Source organism: Mastacembelus armatus, chromosome 6 (assembly GCF_900324485.2).
Source record: "Mastacembelus armatus chromosome 6, fMasArm1.2, whole genome shotgun sequence".
In the NCBI taxonomy this organism is placed as follows: Eukaryota; Metazoa; Chordata; class Actinopteri; order Synbranchiformes; family Mastacembelidae; genus Mastacembelus; species Mastacembelus armatus.
In genome coordinates this window covers 3,784,350-3,805,291 of record NC_046638.1, presented here as the reverse complement: position 1 = coordinate 3,805,291, position 20,942 = coordinate 3,784,350, and the positions used below count along the sequence as shown (strand labels likewise).

Genomic DNA, 20,942 nt, shown 5'->3' with positions numbered 1-20,942 from the left:
AAACTACACTCACAGCTGCCAAACTCTTTACCCGCTCCCCTCCTCGTTTTTTCTTTTCATTTTTTTTCTGTTGTGGGAAGTACATTACGTTCCTTTTCTGCACAAATAAAGGTTTGTAACCCCCCACCCCCCACCCCACCCTCTGCACACCATGGGTAAACCATGTTGGGCAAAAGATACTGGAGTTGAGTTTTTAGTTGTTTTTTTTTTTTTTTTTTTAACATTTTATTATTTTTTTTATTTCCTTCCCTGGGTGTTTGGGGAGTTGTTATTGGCTAACCCCTCATTATACACACACAAAACTACAAGCACTGTGACTAACACGTCTTTTGGGTTGTGAAGCCAAGGACCCTGGAGGCTGTCTAAGCAATCCAGTGAGCTTTTTGTTGTTTATATTATTCCAACTGTGTCACCAAGTTCCCCACTGTGTGGGTCTATGAGTAACGGCACTAGACCACTCAGTGTGTGTTGTCTGCTGCACTGTCTATTGTCTACACTAGTGTGTTTTATTGTCTGAGTATATATATCTGACAGTTCCACTTTTCTTTCTTGTAACAGCCAACCCATATTTTACACATCTGAAATTCCTCAGCACTGTGTGTGTGTGTATGTTACAGTGTGTCCTACATACCCAGACACCACTCTGAATAGTGCAGTTCAACAGTAACACCAATTCTGCAGCTGAATTGTACTCTTTAAGCTTCCTGAGTTGAATCCTAGTTGACCTCATCCTACCTCCTTGAATCTCAATGCCCCCGATCATTCCCCAAGAGCACGTCCGTCTTTCATAGTGTGATGTCTAATTCCTTGTTTCCTGGTTGACTTTTTATGTTGTCAGCAACATGTTGACCCACATAATTGTTTGGAATCCTCTGGTTGGGCATGAATCTCCTCTCAGGAACAATAGGCCTCAGTTCTACTCAAAGCCTGGATAGAAGGATGGAGAGAGACGAGATGACATGAATTACTCCTCTCTCACGTTCTTCTCCTTTTCTCAATCTCCTCTGCCCTCCCTTGCTCCCTCTTTCATTTTTGCTGACTTGCTCCTCATATCACCCTTTTATCTTTTTTCTTAATTTTTACCCCTCCTGTCGCTTGCATTACAGTATTTTTACAGTATTTTCTTCCACCCACTTCTTCCACTTGTTTCCTGGAAGTATCTATATTTTGCTCTGTTGTCCCATTAAATCTCTGAATTCTGTCACTACTTCAGAGAACACACATTGTGAAACGTAAGAAATTTCAGTCTTTTCTTTGTCCTTTTAAGATTTTCTTCTTCTTCTCTAAGATTATCTGCTGCTAGATTCTGTACCTCGATATTGCAAAAGGTTATTGCATTTATATGTGGGTTCTTGTGTAGTTATGAGAAAGAAATCGATGAAACGTCAGTTAGGTTTTACATGACTGGACTTGTAATTACTGCATTTCATTTGCTTCTTGCCTCATCCCTCTTTTACATCTTTGCAGTGCTGGTCCTGTGACTTTAATAAGTGCTTGGTGACAGGCTGTTGTGGATCCAACAAGACAGTGATTGGAATAGAAACCTGTATCAAAAGCTGCTTATTGCTTGAGATTTATTTAACATTGCATCATACTTTAATCCTTAGACTTTTTTTTAGACTTTTTCACCAAATTGACCCCGCCAACCCTAGCATTATGACCGAAGAAATTTCTCCTCTTGTGCCCACACAAATGTCCCGCTGGGAATTCCCCTGCCACCTCAGAGTGCTCACAAAACAAATGCGTAATCCCAGCAACCACCACTGCCACACATCTGTACATGGTTGTGAAGTTAAAGCTACAGGACTAAGCAGTAAGACAAGATGCACCATTCTTCTGAAGGGTGGAGGTCTGTTATTGCTGGAGTTGGGGGTGGTCTCCCTCCCTGTGTGAATGTGTGAAAGTAACCTGAGTTTGTGTGCTTAGTCTAAAGCTGTCTGTACGTGAAGAGTCTATATCTGTCTGTGTTTGTGTATAGGCAAGGTTAAGAGTGTGCTTAAACCTCTCTAGAAGTAGCTAAACAGCAGAATAATCTGACTTGTATCAGGTTACGCTTTCCACCCAGTCTTCTCTTGGCTGGACACATCAGAGGTTTGAGCACACACAAACATCTAGAGTTGACCCCAGGTCCCTTGCACTTAATATCATTCCACAGCACAGTGCCGTTATTCGTTTGATGTGAGAGCAGGTTTGATTTGAAATGAAACTTGAGCTGTTCAAAACATGTTAGAAATTACTAAAATAACTTTAAGGCCTGGAGTTTACTTCACACAGCAGTAAATCTGTCTTTTTTTATAAGTGCTGAAACCTAGGTCAGGGTTATGTTAGATAATAAAGTTGCAACCCTTGACCTCTGACCCCTGTAATGATGCTTGTACATGCGTGGGTCTGTCAGATCTTAAATTCACTGATAGAAAATGATGTTTACAGGGCTCCAAATTCCTCAGTGCCCTGACTCAAACCACCACAAATCGATTTCTAGTTCATGGATCCTTTATCATGTTGTTTTAGTGTACTATTTGACCCCATTCTTACTATGTCTCCTCTCATTTTTGTTCTCTTCCATCATTTCATTTATTCCCTTCCATCTTTTCATCCTCTTCATCTGTTTTTCACCAACCACTGACCCCTCCCTTCTTTCTGGCTTCTTGCTCTCTCACTCACATCTGCCTCGTGGTTTCTTCTCCCTCAATATTCCTGATCACCCTCTGCCGCTCTTTTGCTGCCTCCATGTACTTTTCTTCTCCATCCCATCCTGCTGCTTTCTCAGTGAGTTCTCCTGTGGAGTTGTTGATCAGTCAGACTCTCTGCTGGGTCCATGATGACCTGGACCAGGTTGACTTCTCCAGCTACTTGCTCAAAGTCTGTGGCCAGGAAGAGGTGCTGCAGAAGTGAGTACATAAAAAAAGATGCATTATGTGGGTGCTGTTTTTCCAAAACATTCTTCTTTTATAAATGGGAAGAAGCGACCTTTCCAAGTTGACCTAGCGTGTTAATAATAGAAAGGGTTTTGAATAGATTGAATTTCAATGTTTTCTCAACTTACTTTCCCTTTCATATCTTTCTCTCTCTCTTAGTTTCACTTGGTCTTTTTACTTTTTCTTTATCCCTTTTATCAAGTCATCCCCTCTAAATCCTGTACAAATAGCGTGGGATGTTTATGTGTCTAGCCCCGTCTATGACTTCTCTCCCTCTAATGTGGGATACATGGGAATGGCTGCCAGACCTTAAAGGCCCAGTACAACCAAAAATTACATATTTCATCTGCTGAAAAAAATGAATGTTGTGTATGCTGTGCAATCATATACTCTAAGTAATATTCCCAGCCTTGCACCAGGCATTCTGAGAATGCCCGTAAGTTGTCATATTCTCATCATCACAAGGAAGGAATTCAAACACAACATGTGCACCCAGAGCCACTAAATTGGTTTAATACTTTACATCACTCATACACCTGTAATCACAGTACAGTGTTTCCAGTGTGTGGCCACATCCCAGGTGTTGGTAATATTAGTTCTTAGCAGATAAGTTTGTGAGAAGCCCCAGCCACACTTGTATGAACATGTTAAGACAACCTAATGCCTTGACACAGGCTTTTGTACTTTTTTATCTACTATCTGACAGTAACTCAGTTAAATCAGAGCCACACCTCAAGTCAAAAGTTAATGTTGTACTTGATTATGGGTTTTTGCATTGTTGCATGTTCATAGAAAACGTCAAATAGCCCTATGGCGTCATCACATCAAAAATAAACAATCACTTTTTTCTCACCCTCGGATCTGGACAATTTATTGTCTTGGACAGGCTGATGGTCTAAAAAGTGACAGTTCATTCCACTGAAAGGCTAATGTTGTTTATTATTGTCATTAACTTAGAGTATAGTGCCATTTTCTTAACCTTGCCCCTCTGTTGCCCTGGGCCACAGTAAACACAGCCTAGGAAGCCATGAGTATGTCCAGAACTGCAGGAAGTGGGAGAATGAGATCACATTACAACTGCTCTCTCGCTCCACCATGAGGAGAGACTTGGCACGCAGTGTAAGTCAATCTATAAAGTTAACACATGAACTTATGGGAGAATTTCAGTCAACTGTGACATAATAAAATATTATGTTGTTGCCATTAGATTCATTTTCAATTTTGTCCCATTGTTGACAAACTTTTGCTATTTTTGTCCTTAGGCAGATGATGACATCTCTGCAATAGACTTAGAAAAGCATCTGGGTCAGGTGGAGAGGCCTTTTAAGGAGAATGTCACTAGGTATGAGGCTCCTACACTGTTTAAGAAACTTGTTACGGAACTTTTTCTTCTAGGAACAGTTATAAGAAAACATGTATGGGTTTCTCTAGAAAGTTTTACTACTTGCAGAATTAGAATTGTCTTTTACTTGCATGTAATTTTGGTATTCAAAACAGTTACCTAGTTTAAGGTAGATGAATAGCTTTAGATTGTATTGCATGGCTGTTGTAGAATTGACTCATAAATAAGCATCTCCAATGTGTCTTTTTAGTTGTATTACAATCTAACTTTCTACTTTCTCTCTCTAGGCAGTCTCTAAATTGCATGCACTGTTATTTAAATATTTTTTTATTACACTTAAACAATTTAGAGATGTAATGTCAGTCTTAGGTTATTTTCAGTTACCTTAAGTGAATGTTCCCAGTTCGGTCTTGATCAAATTAGCACTGACAATGAGTGAAACGTGGTCTCTGTCCTCCTGCCATTATTCATTTCTCTCCTGTATCATCCTACAGACAAGGCCTGGCTGACTATTTGGAAGGTTATCACAATCAAGTAAACACCTGTCTGCAAAATGAGGTACATGCTAGTACCAGTTTAGAACAGGAAAGTAAAGGGAAAATGATTTCGTGGTTTTCAAATCACTTTAGTTTGGAAAATCTAAAACAAGAACAGTCTTAACATTTGTCTTAATTCTATGATGCTATACCTAAATACAAAAGACTTTCACTATATTGTATAATGAAACACTCCAGACTGTTTTCAAATCTGTTTCTTCGTGTTGTGTGTGTTTTTGTATTGGGTTGTGTTTTTTTTTTTTTTTTTTTTTATCCAGTCTGGGATGTTCTGGTTTAATTGAATACATATTAAACTGGAAATGCTAAGCTACACTCTACCACCCTCTCTCCTCAAACCATCATAAACTTGATGATGGCATCAGGATTTATTTGAGGGAGCCTGGCAGAATTGCATCTTGTGAAGTAGTTAATGTACTTTTAGCACATGGGGACAAACATGCACACACAGTAGGTTGGCTCGATGTTGAAGTACTGTTCAGAGGAGAAACTGTGATGACTTGTTGGTGGGAGTCCTCCCACTGAAGCCTCCTGCTATGTTGTTTTTTGAGTTAAACAATGGGTTTGACTGTTTAAAGACAAACTGAAAGCAAAAGCACACATCAAAAAGATAGCACTTTCCTAACAAGCTTGTGTGAGTATGTGATGATTGATGCATTTGTGACACACCTGCTGTGTTCAGAGTACCCAGTATAAGACAGTGGACCGGGTGGTGCAGACTGTGAAGAACCTGTGCTGTGCACTGGATGAGGTGGAGACCCAGGACATCACAGAAGCTATCAAAAGACTGCGGCACTCCATCAATTTACCCAGGACACGCTCACCAAAGGTAGACTTGAGGCATTGTACACACACTCATACAACCATCATACTACTGTTTATGTGTATGTTTGGGCATATTTCTGAAACCAGCATGTTTTGCTTCCTAGATGGGGTCCAGGTCATCTGGTCAAACATCAAATGGTAAGTTCTGCACTTTACACAGTCACACTCAACCTCCACTCACTTATTCTTATGACATACAGCAAACTGTGAACACAGCTATTGAAAATAGTTTCATTATTTTGGTTATATTTTTTGGTGTGCTAACAAAAAACAGAAAACATTCATATGTATCAACTAAAGGCCATAAAATCACCAAAGATGGCTGATAACAGTATCTTGGAGCAGCAGTATACATTTCACTGTTGTATGTAGCTATTTCATAGACAGGATTTCTGAATACACAGTTATTCTTCTACAGTATTTCTTACATGATTTGTTCGAGTGCTAAATAACTATATCTGCAGTCCAGACTATTACCATGAAATCTCTCTGACCTCATACTGATGCATGCCTGACTCTGACAGGTTGCACCAGTCCTGTGGAGGAGAGCATGGCCTTGCTAACACAGGCTGTCTACAACCTGGCCAAGCTCTACCTGTGCTCCTTCTGTCTTCCCTCTGCCGCCTTCTGCTCGCCTTCATTGCCCCAAGCTGCAGATGGGGAAGCTGAGGAGGGGAGTAGCAGCAAAGAAGCTTCTGGCACCACAGACCACCTTCAGTTCACTCTGTTCGCTTTGCACGGCATCCCGGCCAATTGGGTCAGCAGGTAAACAGAGGATGAACACAGAGCTACTGCTACATAATTCAATAAAATATAAAGCCTAGGACATGAATAGTAATTTCTGCAGTACACCTGTATGAACAACATTTTTGGTTTTACTGTTTTCATTTAACACTTCCCACCATTATTGTAATGATACCTCAAACTACAATGGCAATATTTTATTGCACCTCTGACATAGTATTCATGTACTACAGGCACTATATGAAGTATATTATCCCATTTGAAAATAGAATTTCCTGTTTGTTTTACAAAAAAAAGTAGTGAGTTCCTCAAAGAATAATGTGATTTCCAAGAAATCATGCTCAGACTTTGTGTTAAATTGTGCACATATTTGAAGTACTTTATCCTGTGTTGTAGGATAATTAAAACCTCTATTCATGCGTCTGTTCTTGTACGATCACCCACTTGCACAGTAACTTTAGCCCCACCAACATTTGTTTATGCAAGATAGGGTTGGAGATGAAGACAGAAAGCATGTGGAAAGTAGTTCAGAATTATAATCACTGTACCTGCACACAATGAGTGCAACAACAGCATTAGCTTAAATTCCTAAGGAACCATGATATGATGGTCAGTAAACACAGCTTATATGATGACATTTTATTGGCCAGCATCTGTGATAAATTAGTGTATTTTTGCAACACTGTACACAGCAGATTGGCTTGTTTTCTACTACTGAACAAATGGTGCGGTGTTGCTCCACGCATTGTATTTTTCCATGCCAGTGTCCGGTTTCACCCTGACTTTATCTCCTGTGGTTGTCTGGAGCAGAGCTGAGCCAAATTTTCCATTGCCAGCACTGCCATGCATCAGTGACCAGGATCAGTTCATTTCTGACAAGTCCTTTCACACTGTAAGGCTGTGGTACAAGCTTGGGAAGAACAGAAATGGTCCTGTAGGACAAAAGAGATTTCACTCTTTGAAGTAGCCCATGAAGTGACATGTCACTAATTGTAATGACCGAAAAACATTCTCAACAGAAAGTAAGGTTTTATTCAAAACTATGAAATACTTAGAAATAAGAAACTCTGTGCCTGACAGTTTATAAAAGCTGTCTTAAGAATGACTGCAATGCCTTCTTTCCATGATAATTTCCTGGTTGGCCAGTGAGGGCTTCATAAAGACAGGAACTGCTTAATAACAGGCCTATTTAGTCTAGCATAGCCTCTCCCAGTAGCTATTTTAAGCCAGCACCAAACATTGCTGTAATGGCAGTCATTCCAAAAACACCTCCAAAAATATTTATCTCCTCACAACCCAAGGCCAGAGGGACACAGCGAGTACAGAATTTCCTAGTCCAGAGGACTGTTGTGTTGTGGTGTTAATATACTGTTACCTTATTGAGATCAGAGTGTTTGGCATTGTTGTGGCTAGTGTGTCATCCATCTGGAGCCTCACTACATGCCACAGCATTGCCAGCATATTGAGACAGCAGGGGGACTAGTGCAGGAGCTGCCAACACAGATGGCACTGAGCAATAGATCAAGTTGGCTGTACTGAAAAAGTGTAATTGGTTGGCTTTTATTTTCGCTGTCTATACACATTTATCTCTAATTAAAAACAGAAAGGTTTTTTTTTTTTGGTTTTTTTTGGATGTGACTGATCTCAGTGTTTTATTGCATTACATCTGAAAATTGAAGTCTCTCCTCTCTGTATGACTAGATGTTCTTTTTCATTTTTGTTTTTTAATTGCTGGTCACTAATGTCACCTAGACATCTTGTGGTACTATTTGCAGTATAGTTAGAAGTATTTACAGTTGGTAGGTAATAGATATTAATGGCGTAATTCTTTTTTATGCCAGTTCCAGTGCCCTGCTGTTATGATATGTATATACTTTATATACTGTATATGATCTTCTGAGATTGCTTATGTTCATTCCAGATGGACATTTTCTGGTCTTACAAAACCAAATGTTTTCAGTGAACAGGTTTATTAGTACACAGAGTTTTGTGACCTGCTCCATTTTCACAGGAAAGTCCTTAGTTTAGTCTCTAAGTTCTAGTCTGAAAACACATGTGCAAGTGTGAAGAATCTGATCGTGTTAGTTCATACTATATGCAGTTAATGTTAGGTCACTAGTGATCTTCCAAACTATTGGGCAAAGTCTCCTTCCTTCTGATAGAACTTTGCATGAACTCTCAATTAAAGATAAAAATCTTTTTTTGTTGTTTCAGTTATGAGAAGTACTTCCTGATGTGTTCCCTCACACACAATGGCAAGAACCTTTTTAAACCGGTCCAGTCTAAGAGAGTGGGCACATATAAAAGCTTTTTCTACCACATCAAATGGGATGAACTGTGAGTGATTGCCTTGTCATCATGCCTTTCCTCCATTTATTTGCCATTGAAATTTCCCTAAGAGCAGAAATGTGCAGTTTCTCTGGTCCATCCATGCTGCTGACACTGTTCATTTCTCTCCCAGCATTAACTTCCCCATAGCAATAGCAGTGCTCCCATTGGAGTCCATACTGAGCCTGACTCTGTTTGGGGTGTTGAACCAGAGTGCCAGTGGCTCCCCAGACTCCAACAAACAGAGGAAAGCCCCAGAGATGCTGGGCAAAGTCTCCATGCCACTCTTTGATTTCAGAAGGTGAGGGAAAAGGGGCATCTGGTAGTGGCTGTGCTCATGGTTTTGTGTATTTTTCATTGATTCACCTCCTTTGATGAAGGTTTTCATCAGTTTAATCCATACTTCTTAAACCTGCATGAGCTGAAAAACAATATTAAAACACACCAGGGAATGAAGGAATGAAGTTTTCTTAGCTGTAGTGGAAAGCTAATTGAAGTTTAGGTCAGAAATTGTTGTTGGCTGTGTGTTTCAGGGTGCTTGCCAGGGGAAGCAGGCTGCTCTGTCTGTGGACATCTGCACTGGGAGCTGCCACTTCTGCTGGCTCAACAGGAACCCGCAAGGGGGTACCCACAGAGAGAATAGTACTACAGGTTTGTGCTAGTCCATAACATTGGTATTTGTTGAGGTTTTAGTACTGCCTATACTCATGGTGCATGAGCAGCAATTGTAGTGTAGCTTCAATAAATTTTAAAGTAGTACCTATAGTGAGCTTAGTAATAGAAGTAGTACTAGAAGTATATACAGTTATAGTGCACATTTAATTTAATCAGTAGCAGCCATAAAGGATACAAGTGATAGTGGATATTGCAGTGCTAGTTATATCAACAGCCTTGTATTTTTGATTTGGACCTGGTTTGTATTGTTTCGAAGAAAACAGACATTGATCATTGAAGAACTTGTAGTTACTATAGAGGAATAAACTGGTCCCATATATATCTGTGTTGCTGTCAGGTTGACTTCCCCAATTCTGCAGTGGATGTTTTATATGTGGGACCTAAGGAAGCCCCCAGCCCAGAGCCCAGCACACTGGAGGAGCTAGACCCAGACCTCCGACGCAAACTGGAGAAAATCTGCAGTAGAGCTTCTAATTTTGGGTAAGAAAATCTCAGCCCCTCTGGCTTTCAGAACTGTAATGGGCAGATTGTGATGCAAAAATGTTGATATGAGAATAGATATCATAAAAATATCTAACAATCATGCTTCAAACCTTCTCTGCTGGGACTGTCACTTCAGTTCTAAGAATTTGTAAGGGAAATTAGATTTCCAGGAATGATTTCAAATAAAACCACCGACATCAGTCATGCTGTAAGAAAGGAAAACTTAATCTAGCCTGTTGCAAAACAGATGCTTCTTGTACAAACACAGGAGCCATGAAGCAACTGCTGTATAGTGTGATAACTTTGACATACCAACATGTGGATAAATGTGTGAAAGGTGTGTGTGTAGGATAATACCGTACTCGATAAGTTTTTAATGGAATCGTTGTAGTAGTTGTCTTTTGTATTTGTAATATATTTTACCTCATCAAAAAATTATCTCAGGTGAGTCAGATTGTTGAATATATGTTTCTCGGTTATAATTATAGTCAATTGCTGCTGGTCAGGCTTGATGTGGATTACAATACTTCATGTTATTTAAAAATATACACAGAAACAGTATTTATAGTTTAATTTATTCCCTTCAGCCGACATCTTTTTGGCTCTTTCCTAGACCACCCAAAATCTTTTGGACTTACTAGATTAAGGAAGAGATTTTAAAATATGCCACTGACTTTGCCAGCCAGAGTTCCCTATGAACGCCCGTATGTTTTGTTCTCCAATGTGTCTGTTCTCTTCCAGCTGCTCCAGGCCCAGCTAAATGCTCTCTTATTCCTGCTGCCAGCCAAATCTCCTCCAGATTGCCAACACCCATGAATCTCAACCAGCACTTTAGCACTGAACCGTCTGTAACTGGGCTCTTGCCTGCTCGCCTGCTTTCTGTCCAGCCTTTTCACTTCTTCAGCCTCAGTGGGAGTTTCAGTTATCTTTTGTGTGTGTGATATACTGGTTGATCCCTGAAGAAGAAATGTTCACTATCATCATTACAGGAAGGTCAGGGTCAGGTACCGAACAGCATCTCTGGCAACTTCATAGAGGGAAATGCTAACAGAGGAATTGTTCTTCTGGGTCTTTAGTTTATGGCACAAGAAATTTCAATAGTCTGGAAGAACTTTTTGTTTCCTGTGTGGTGTGTTGCATTACCAGTGTCTGATGGCTCTGAAGTCTCATGATATGAGCTTTGTTGTCTGTTTTAAACATTATTCTTGATCCTGCCAACTAAATTTCACTTTTAAACTACTTTTATACCCTTTTTTCCCCCCCTCTCTCTTTTTTCTTACATATCCCATCCCATCCATCTTCTCTCTGCGTCTGTTTTTGCTTTATCTCCAGGCTGAAGCGAGCAGATCACCAAACCCTATGGGACCATCGGCTCCACTGTCGGAGGGACCACCCCAGCAGCCTGCCCAAGGTGCTGGCCAGTGCGCCCAGCTGGGACTGGGCCAGCATGGCTCACATCCACTCCCTGTTGCACCACTGGCCTCCTCTGCCCCCTGTCATTGCGCTGGAGCTCCTCGACTCAAAGTGCGCACTGTATTAATGTTTATGCATATATTTGGTCTATGGCAACACAGGTCCCCATGAAATTTAATAGGTTTTAGATGTTTAAAAGTTAAAACTAAATGTAACTGCTCTCTTTCTTTCATTGTTAAATATTGATGTGTTAATGTTGAATCCAGACTTCTTAGTTGTTAGATTTTATCTGCGGCTTTATGTGATGCTGCCCCCAGCTTTAAAGAGTGGGGGGGGGGGCTTCTCTGAGTAGTATATCTTAGTATATGTGCTGTTTTTAATTCTGTGTATGGATGTAGGTTTGCAGATACAGAGGTGAGAAGTGTGGCTGTTAGTTGGATTGAGAAGAGCAGTGATGATGAACTAGCTGGATACCTGCCACAGCTTGTACAGGTACACCTCAAAAATACATATAAATACGAACTTTACCTTTAAAAAGTCAGTCTGACATATTCCTTCAACCAGACATTCACTCGCTTATTGGTGATATGTCTTTATCATGTATTCACTCCACCTCATTCTTTCTGTTCTCTTTTGCTCTTAACAGGCATTAAAATTTGAGTGTCACTTAAAAAACGCCCTTGTTGTATTCATGCTGTCCAGAGCACAAGGCAACATCAACATCGCCCATTACCTCTACTGGTGAGTCTGCAGAGCTGTTGAGCTGCAACTACCTGTCATAGATGTTTTCCAGACAAGCTTCTGTATGAACTGAAATTTGTCTGGTAGATGCTGATATAAGATGCTCTAAATAAACTGGCAGGCAGAAGTCTATTTTATCTATTGCACATAAAACTATATCACATGGCAGATTTTGTTTATATTGCTGTTTATTGTAATACTTATCAACCTGGAGGTGTGAGACCTGTATGTTATTTTCATTTTAAGAGTGTTGCTTTTATTATCTTAAGTGCTAAAGCTCTGTGTAGAGAATTCAGTAATAGCACGACACCTGTTGATTGCAAGCCCCTGCCTCACACCTGCTGAGTTGGAAATCATTTCTGAGAGGAATAATGAATGCAAACTAATGTCCAGTATCGAAGTGTTCCTTAAATTTTCACTGTTGTAATGGCTGCAGGCTGCTGAAAGATGCTGTGCAGGATCCCGCCTGGGGACAGCGATATGAACGGGTGCTGGGTGCCCTGCTGTGTCTGTGTGGAGCCAAGCTGAGGGTAGAGCTGGACAAACAGACTCAACTGGTTACTCTGCTGGGTGCTGTGGCCGAGAGGGTCAAACAGGCCGGGGGATCCGCAAGACAGGTTAGTGTGTGTGACTGTAATACTAATCATTTACTGTAGTGTGTGAGGGCTTAATAACATCTCTGTGTGCTTTCAGGTGGCACTGCAGGAGGGCCTTGAAAATGTTCAGAACTTTTTCCAGAGAAACACCTGCCGACTACCCCTTAGCCCCAGTCTGGTGGCAAAGGGGCTAAATATAAAGGTAACACACACACATGCATTTTATAATGAGAAGACACTATGCAGATATTAATCAGATATTAATAGTCTCCATAGTAAGAGAAAGATTTCTATTTGGTACAAATGAAATTGTGGAAGCGCTTTAATCAAGCCTTCCTCCTCTGGTCTAGCTGAGGGCGTCATAGGCGCAGTTATAGTTTGAATGGCATTTAAATCTGGACCCTAATTACACTTGATAATTGTGTGATGTAATTCAGAAGGCATATTACATGTTTGTTTGTGTTTGTGTAGGCCTGCTCCTTCTTCAGCTCTAATGCAGTTCCCCTTAAGTTAGCCCTGGTCAATGCTGACCCAATGGGAGAAGAGATCAATGTTATGTTCAAGGTACTGTACACGCACACTAACACCCACACTGTGGAAAATGATAAAAATGAACCTTATGTACAGCCATAACTATTTCAAACAATAACTATAAGCTGTTTACATGCTTCTCGTCTGAACACTGTGCCCCCTGGTGGCCTAAATGAAATCCAACCAGCGAAAAACACAAAAGCAGTGCATTAATGTAAACGTGTCCAATCATCAGGTTGGAGAAGACCTGAGGCAGGACATGTTGGCTCTTCAGATGATCCGCATCATGGACCGCATCTGGCTGCAGGAGGGGCTTGACCTCCGCATTGTCAACTTCAAATGTATCTCCACTGACAACAACAAGGGTAACACACGAACATATATACTTTTCTGTAGAAGATAGATGCTGTCAAAATGCAACACTACGTCACAAACCTCATGGCAGCAAGTTTGAATAAAACAATAGTTAATATAATGGTTTATACTGTTTTAGAGTCATTCTCTCTGCAGTTAAAAACTCTATTTACAGAAAAACTCTTTGCTGAAGTGTTTATTATGAAGGACTACCGTTGCAGCAACACATCATTATTAGGGTAAAACTGACCTGTCCTGACAGTCTAAGCCCAGCTCACGTTCCTATTAGTGGGTGCAGAATTTCATTTTTGTGAAAAGTCATGGGTGGAAGTGAGTGGCAATTACTGTCATGTAATCCATTTAAAATCAAATGTGACTTATTTCAAATTTACAACTTGACATATTCCGATCTTCCGTGTCACACAGAGCTGACTTGTGTACATGCGTTGCTTTAATAAAAGTTGCAATGTGTGTTTAGGCATGGTGGAGCTGGTGCCATCCTCCGACACCTTGAGAAAGATCCAGGTGGAGTACGGCGTCACTGGATCCTTTAAGGACAAACCACTGGCAGAGTGGCTCCGCAAGTACAACCCTGCTGAGGACGAGTATGAGAAGGTACGCATGCAGTTATACAGTGGAATTTTATGCCACTCTGGAAAGTTCAGTAAATGCTTTTTTTTAAAAAAACTTACTCGCCTTCTCTTTTTTAGGCTTCAGAGAACTTTATCTACTCGTGTGCTGGATGCTGTGTGGCAACCTATGTACTGGGCATCTGTGATCGCCACAATGACAATATCATGCTGCGCTCCACTGGTCACATGTTCCACATCGATTTTGGCAAGTTCCTGGGTCACGCCCAGATGTTTGGCAGCTTCAAAAGGTAAAACTCAGTTGTGCTCTTTGGTGCATGTTTGTGTGTATGATTGTATACATGTTGTATGCTAGTGCTTGTCAGTAAAATATGCTTTGGTTCATTATCAGGTTTGAAGGTGGGTGTTTACTGTTGTCTTTTTGTATTTATTAGCAAGTATTCACCAGTGTAGGAAAATATGAGGGAGTTTATTCAAGATTCAACAAGGATATATGTATGTTTTAATGCCATAATGTATTCTTATCATTTGGTAAGCTGATTAGCAGGCCACACACTTAAGAAACTTAATGACCCACCATTCCTTTACAGATCACGGGGTTTCAGTGTGTAGGTGCTACTGTATTTCTATGCATCAAGGCTCATGTGTTTTCAGGCATGACCTGGTTCACAGCTCATACTCACACACGTTCCCAGCTGGGAGGTGTCCAGGTCAACACCACACGTCTCTTTTAGCCTTTGAGCACCTTCAGTGAAGTGTTGAGAGACTTTGTAGTAACTTTCTTAAGGCTACTCCTGTGGTCGTTGCAGCGTTGGAAAAGAAGAGCTTTCATTTTCCTCATCCAAATTTTCTCAGGGGTTTAAGTCAAAGATGTTTGATCCACAAATGCCAACGTCCTGGCTAAGTCTTCTAAAAAGCTGAATTTAAATCCTTCCTTTTCCATCAGGGACCGAGCTCCGTTCGTTCTGACCTCTGACATGGCATACGTCATCAACGGAGGCGAGCGTCCCACAAGTCGCTTCCAGCTGTTTGTAGACTTGTGTTGCCAGGCATACAACCTCATCCGCAAGCACTCCGGGCTCTTTCTAAACCTGCTGTCACTGGTGAGGCACACACACAGCATATACACACAGTACCATTAACATTCATTTATACACAGTCACATCAGTGCTCACATTTGAGATGCACAGTTGATATTTTGCTATTATTTGTGTATTGGCTATAGAGTAATTGATTATTGCTTCTGACTTGCTTTCTTATTGTTTTTCTACCCTCAGCTTTTTTTCTTAGTCATTTTGGCCTCTGTCTTAAAGCATTCCCTTTCATCTGAATGTACATAAGTGGAATACCAGTAAAAAATTTGCCTTCCTAATAAATCAACATGTTTCACTGGAAAGGTCTGTTTGTTAAATATGCTGTAGTAAATGGCTGCTGGATGTTTCTCAAAAATAATTTTTGCTGTTTTTCAGAAGATGCACTTGTAAGATCTTTCAAACCTTTAAAACATTTTAAAGCACTGAGGAAACTCATTTAAACATGTTGCCTGTCACGTACTTTCTGAAATGATCTTTTCATCATGCAAAAATGATTGATAGTCTGAAGACAAAAACAAAAATTAAACTCAAAACACAATTGAATTTGTTATTTCAACTCTCCTTGTGTGTCTGCGTGCTGCAGATGACATCATCCGGCCTCCCAGAGCTGACAGGCTCTCAGGATCTAAAGTATGTGTTTGATGCTCTGCAGCCCCACAACACAGACGCTGAGGCAACTATCTTCTTTACCAGGTAAACTTGCCAATTTTTCTTCTCCGTGCTCTGATCCAAATTTACTGTCTCCTATTGTGTCATAATAAAAACATGTTTTGGCAGACTGGATGGGATATTTAATGCTATTTCTAAAATTCAGCATAACCGCAATAAGGGAACAAGAATGTAAAAAAGCATTCAAGCATTCCTCCAGGTTTTTTTTTTTTTTTTAAGAAGTAGTCCCATATGCACAACTGTTGTTTTGACCAGTTATTCAGAGAAGGAAAAAAAAATTTAGGCAACAAACTCAAACACTCCACCGGGTGTCAGTATAGGCATAGGAAGTACTAGAACAGATGATGTATCTCATTTTTCTAAGAGCTGTAAGGCTGGATAGGAATTAAGCTCAGCTAAATCCAAAATGTGCTTCTGTAAAACCGTCATAGTCAAAACGGCACATTGACATTTGTGGTTTTGTGTTATTGGAAATATTGTCTCCTCTCCACTTTATCTCAGTCTAAATTGTTTTTCTCATTCACCGCAGGCTGATAGAGACCAGTCTGGGAAGTGTGGCCACTAAGTTCAACTTCTTCATCCATAACCTTGCCCAGCTACGATTCTCCGGTCTTCCAGCCAATGATGAGCCCATCCTATCTTTTTCCCCCAAGACCTACACCCTAAAACAGGAGGGTCGCATCCTCCATGCTTCTATCTTCTCTTTTCAGAAGAGATATAACCCAGACAAGCACTATGTAAGTTCTGCTGTGTCACATTTGTCTTAAAATGATTTTTTTCACCGTTCCAAATGCAAACTGGAAAAACCTGTTTCCTTTCCCGTCCTGTGCAGACATATGTGGTGAGGATCCTAAGGGAAGGTCAGAGTGAGCCCCAGTTTGTCTTCCGCACTTTTGATGAGTTTCAGGAGCTTCACAACAAGCTCACCATCCTCTTCCCCCTTTGGAAGTTGCCTTGGTAGGTGTCCTGTCAGCTGGGACCCTCAGCCTTTTAATGCTTTAGTCACTGATCCAGTTGGATCCACTGATCCAAACCAATTGGATTAGTAGCCTAATACTACAAGTCTATTGTTGCTCGCTTTACTTTCCCTCTATACCTTTATAAGGTTGTGATGCAGATGCTACTTCAGTATTGTGACTTACAGTGGAGTTACATGAAATTCTCTCCTCTTATCTCCAGTTTCCCTAACAAAATGGTGCTTGGCCGCACTCACATCAAAGAAGTGGCAGCCAAGAGAAAGCTGGAGCTGAACAACTACGTTCACAACCTGATGAGGAGCTCTACAGAAGTTACCCAGGTACACACACACATACATGGACACACCGTAGTCGGTAAGCTCAGTAATCGCAGTAATCTGGAAGATATCTCTTTTTTTCCCTGTTCCTAGTGTGACCTGATCTACACATTTTTTCATCCAATTGCACGGGATGAGAAGACCGAAGGTTTTGATGCCACACCCAGAGCACCAGGTAAATACCTGCCCTTTTCATTCACATTCTTCATATGGAAGACATCAAAAAACAATCAACATTCTTCATGTATAAAATGTTCAGAGGGGGAATATATGGAGCAAAGGATTCAAACTGATAATCCGAACATACTGTAGCCCTTTTCTTGTAATGTCTGGTTTTGGACTGTGCCCATGTTTGAATTTTGGTGTTCTTGTACACTCACCATCATAAATGTGATAAGTGGTATCTGACTTTTGCAGAGCCTCCACTGAGTCCCACTTCAGGTCGGGTGGAAGGTGAAGTGAAACTCTCAATCTCCTACAGGAACAGCACTCTCTTCATCATGGTTATGCACATCAGAGATCTGGTAAACACACTGCTGATTTATACACATTGACACATGGGTTGACTGTTGAATCATTTGTTTATGTATCTGTTGTCATACTGTTAATCCATCTACTCCCCATTCAGGTTTCAGAAGATGGAACAGATCCCAACCCATATGTGAAAACCTACCTGCTTCCAGATCCACACAAGACTTCCAAACGCAAGACAAAGATCTCAAGGAAAACCAGGAACCCTACTTTCAATGAGATGGTAACGAAAGTTTAAAACTGATTGGCTGCTTTTATTCCTGAACTTTTTTTTGTTTTGTTTTACAAGAACATATTGTTAACTGGTTCATCTGACTCTCAAGTTAATAATGTTGATAATGTTTGAATCGTTTTTGTTAGTCACTAAGCAATAAAGAGCCACACAATAACTAAAACAAAAACAATCCAAAGTATTTGTCACTGTATAAACCTGTTCTCATCCAGGGGAAATGTGTACCAGGTGATATATTAATCATTTTAACTCACTATATCCTTTATCTTGAATGTGAACATCTTCATCTTCTTCCTCCTCAGCTGGTGTACAGCGGATACAGCAAGGAAACCTTGGCCCTGCGGGAGTTGCAACTGAGCGTGCTCAGTGCTGAGTCATTGCGTGAGAACTACTTTTTGGGTGGCATCACGCTCAGACTCAAAGACTTTGACCTCAGCAAGGAGACGGTCAAGTGGTACAAACTTACAGCCGTCCCCTACTTCTAACCCCTACCTGCCTGCCGCTGAAGCCAGGAACTACTCCACCTCTCCAGACAAAAGCTGCATTCGCATTATTTGGGAAATGCTGCGGTTATGGCCTTACTTGAAAATCAGCTTAACAAAATACTACTTTGAGTTTATAAAAGAAATACTTAAGAACTTCTGGAACTGGACCTTAGGTCTATTGGGGATTTCTGATGTCATCAGATTTAAAGTAAAGGCAGAAATATTTTCATTGCAGCTGTAACAAACCAAATGGACCATTTCTTTCACATGAATCACGTGCTGATTTGCATTCTTACAATGTCATGGAGGGATGTGTGCTTGTTGCTGAAAAACATACATCACTAAGTACATATGTGTTGAACAACTAATCAGTAGGGATTTGATTCTGCAAAATTTTATCATGGCATCCACATAGCGTCAAACACAATTGAATACCTCCAAATTGTTGTTTTGTATCATTGCATCATCATATTGGTTATTCCAATATGACATGAATTCAGAATAAAAACATTTAGACGCACCCTCAAAGGTCGACTGAACAGATCAATTCACACACCGTTCAAGGGGGAGCTTGCTCTCCGCTCTTTGCTATTTTTCTCTCTCGCTCTTTAACTAATCAAGATTGTTTCTGTGACAAACAATCTCCACTTATTTTGTCTCCCTTTTTTCTAAACTATAATAAAGAGCTGTAATGTTTTGTACATTTTGATATTAGCGGACCAAACTGCTTACTTTCAGAAGAGTATATATAGATTGACACATTTATTTTTTAAGAAATAGAAAGGGGGCTCGTTTTTGCATTGTCCTTGTTTATTTTATATAGAGACAAGAGGTATCAGGGTTTCCTGCTTTGCAGCAGGCACTTCTGGGTAGAGTAGTCCAGCACACCAGATTCCAGGACATCAACCATGACCTTAAGATTCCCCGAGAATGTGCCAAATGTAATGAGGACGGCAAATCAAACCACTCTCCCCAACAGGGAGCTGTACAGGGTGCCTTTGTTTGTGCTCACAATCTTTTTTAACGCTCAACTTGGCCTTATTGCTCTATATTTTATTAACAATGTGACATGTCCTTATTAAAGAAAAATCTATGTTGTATAAAGGTATATCAGTAGTTCTTCCTGAGCGGGTTTGGCACAGGCTTTTTGTAATGGTGGACTACCACTAAGTGCACACTACCAGGTCTTTCTCTCATGGTTTTACTTGACTGTTTTCACACAGCACACCTTAAAGGGGAAATTTGTTTCATAAGCTTTAGAACATGCTCTTGTCTGTGCTCTGGATGAAAAGATTGTGGTTGCCCAATAACACTGATGTCAGTTCACTGTTTCCCTCAACCATAACCACAACAAGATTTTTAAAATTGCGGTGCTTATTAGTGGTTTAATGGTGCCACGATCAGTAAATGGTCAAAAATGACTGCCATTGTAGTTAAGATCGGGTTAAATTTTATTTTTAAGATAAAAAATATCTTTGGATGTTGAGGGAATATCTGACAGAACACAGATCAGTGCTGAAAAGCAACTTTTCATTGAAACCATCTTCATATAAAGGGAACAAGATCCTGAGCAAGGAATTAGCTGCTTTCCTCTCCACTTGCTAACTCTAAATCTTAAGTTGTTAATGTTTAATAAAGAAATTAAGATGAATTTATCTGAAAAAATCTACAGAACAATTATGATCTAAGAACAACACTCACATTATAAATATTAGTGACTTGATCCACTCGTTTAGTGTCTGTACAAAGAAAGCAAGCAGAGTTTGTATTAACATGGCCAGTTATTTATTCTTAATGGTGACCCTTAACCACAGTTGATGAGTGTACTGTAATCCCTCTTCCTTTAAGCAAATTAAATGTTTTTTGATCAATATGATGTGACACTTCCTTTATAGAAAATAGATTTGGTTAAAATAGGTTACATGAGCTACAGCTCCGACCTCAAAGAAAAGTTGACTGTGCATTATGTTTGTATTTATTCAAGTTACATGCTCTAACTATAGCAGCTGCATCATTAGTGAGTTTAATAAGATGAAGGCTGCTTTGATTGTGTTTAACAGAGAATTATCTTTCTGCATTAAATCAAATGGCTCATGGACACATTCGGTGTCAGTGTAGTTATAAGAATGGTTCCTGGGTGTGTGTCTTAAAACTACTTACACATTTCAAGATTTATAACTTGCTTGTATGCTCTATTAACATTTTTTTATGAGACGGATAAGACCTTTGCCACATATGTTAGAGCAACAGTCGCCAGTCACCAGTAATTAGTTTTATATTAGGACACAGCTTGAGCACTGTTAGTTTCCTTTTACCTAAATAGAGATGTAAGGACTGTGCACGGTCTAATTACAGTACCATTGACTGGAGTACATTGGCAAAGTTTTAACTAAATAGTATAAATCGGGAACATCCATGTTTAAACGCGACCAGTTACTTTATATGTATCAGTAGCTACATTTTAGAAACGCGCGCGGCAGCGTCAGTAAAGCGACCCTCTGCGTCATTGCGTCACATCCGACGCAGGCGCAAAATACCATTTT

General features: G+C 40.2%; 1 protein-coding gene across 3 annotated transcripts in view; it reads left to right on the top strand.

The window, feature by feature from the left end:
- Window positions 1-19,106, top strand: part of pik3c2a (phosphatidylinositol-4-phosphate 3-kinase, catalytic subunit type 2 alpha) — a 33,769-nt gene extending 14,663 nt beyond the window's left edge. For all 3 annotated transcript variants that reach the window (XM_026310968.1, XM_026310969.1, XM_026310970.1), the window contains exons 5-33: window positions 2,771-2,891; window positions 3,926-4,037; window positions 4,181-4,260; window positions 4,755-4,818; window positions 5,497-5,643; window positions 5,744-5,777; window positions 6,164-6,404; window positions 8,598-8,720; window positions 8,845-9,012; window positions 9,245-9,362; window positions 9,724-9,866; window positions 11,202-11,393; window positions 11,681-11,774; window positions 11,929-12,023; window positions 12,460-12,640; window positions 12,717-12,821; window positions 13,091-13,183; window positions 13,386-13,515; window positions 13,983-14,119; window positions 14,215-14,384; window positions 15,041-15,197; window positions 15,772-15,881; window positions 16,387-16,594; window positions 16,690-16,814; window positions 17,037-17,154; window positions 17,245-17,326; window positions 17,569-17,675; window positions 17,780-17,905; window positions 18,217-19,106. In XM_026310968.1, the coding sequence (XP_026166753.1) occupies window positions 2,771-2,891; window positions 3,926-4,037; window positions 4,181-4,260; window positions 4,755-4,818; window positions 5,497-5,643; window positions 5,744-5,777; window positions 6,164-6,404; window positions 8,598-8,720; window positions 8,845-9,012; window positions 9,245-9,362; window positions 9,724-9,866; window positions 11,202-11,393; window positions 11,681-11,774; window positions 11,929-12,023; window positions 12,460-12,640; window positions 12,717-12,821; window positions 13,091-13,183; window positions 13,386-13,515; window positions 13,983-14,119; window positions 14,215-14,384; window positions 15,041-15,197; window positions 15,772-15,881; window positions 16,387-16,594; window positions 16,690-16,814; window positions 17,037-17,154; window positions 17,245-17,326; window positions 17,569-17,675; window positions 17,780-17,905; window positions 18,217-18,399 (3,764 nt within the window). In that variant the 3' untranslated portion in view covers window positions 18,400-19,106. The remainder of the gene's footprint in view (window positions 1-2,770; window positions 2,892-3,925; window positions 4,038-4,180; window positions 4,261-4,754; window positions 4,819-5,496; window positions 5,644-5,743; window positions 5,778-6,163; window positions 6,405-8,597; window positions 8,721-8,844; window positions 9,013-9,244; window positions 9,363-9,723; window positions 9,867-11,201; window positions 11,394-11,680; window positions 11,775-11,928; window positions 12,024-12,459; window positions 12,641-12,716; window positions 12,822-13,090; window positions 13,184-13,385; window positions 13,516-13,982; window positions 14,120-14,214; window positions 14,385-15,040; window positions 15,198-15,771; window positions 15,882-16,386; window positions 16,595-16,689; window positions 16,815-17,036; window positions 17,155-17,244; window positions 17,327-17,568; window positions 17,676-17,779; window positions 17,906-18,216) is intronic.
- Window positions 19,107-20,942: the final 1,836 nt, after the last annotated feature.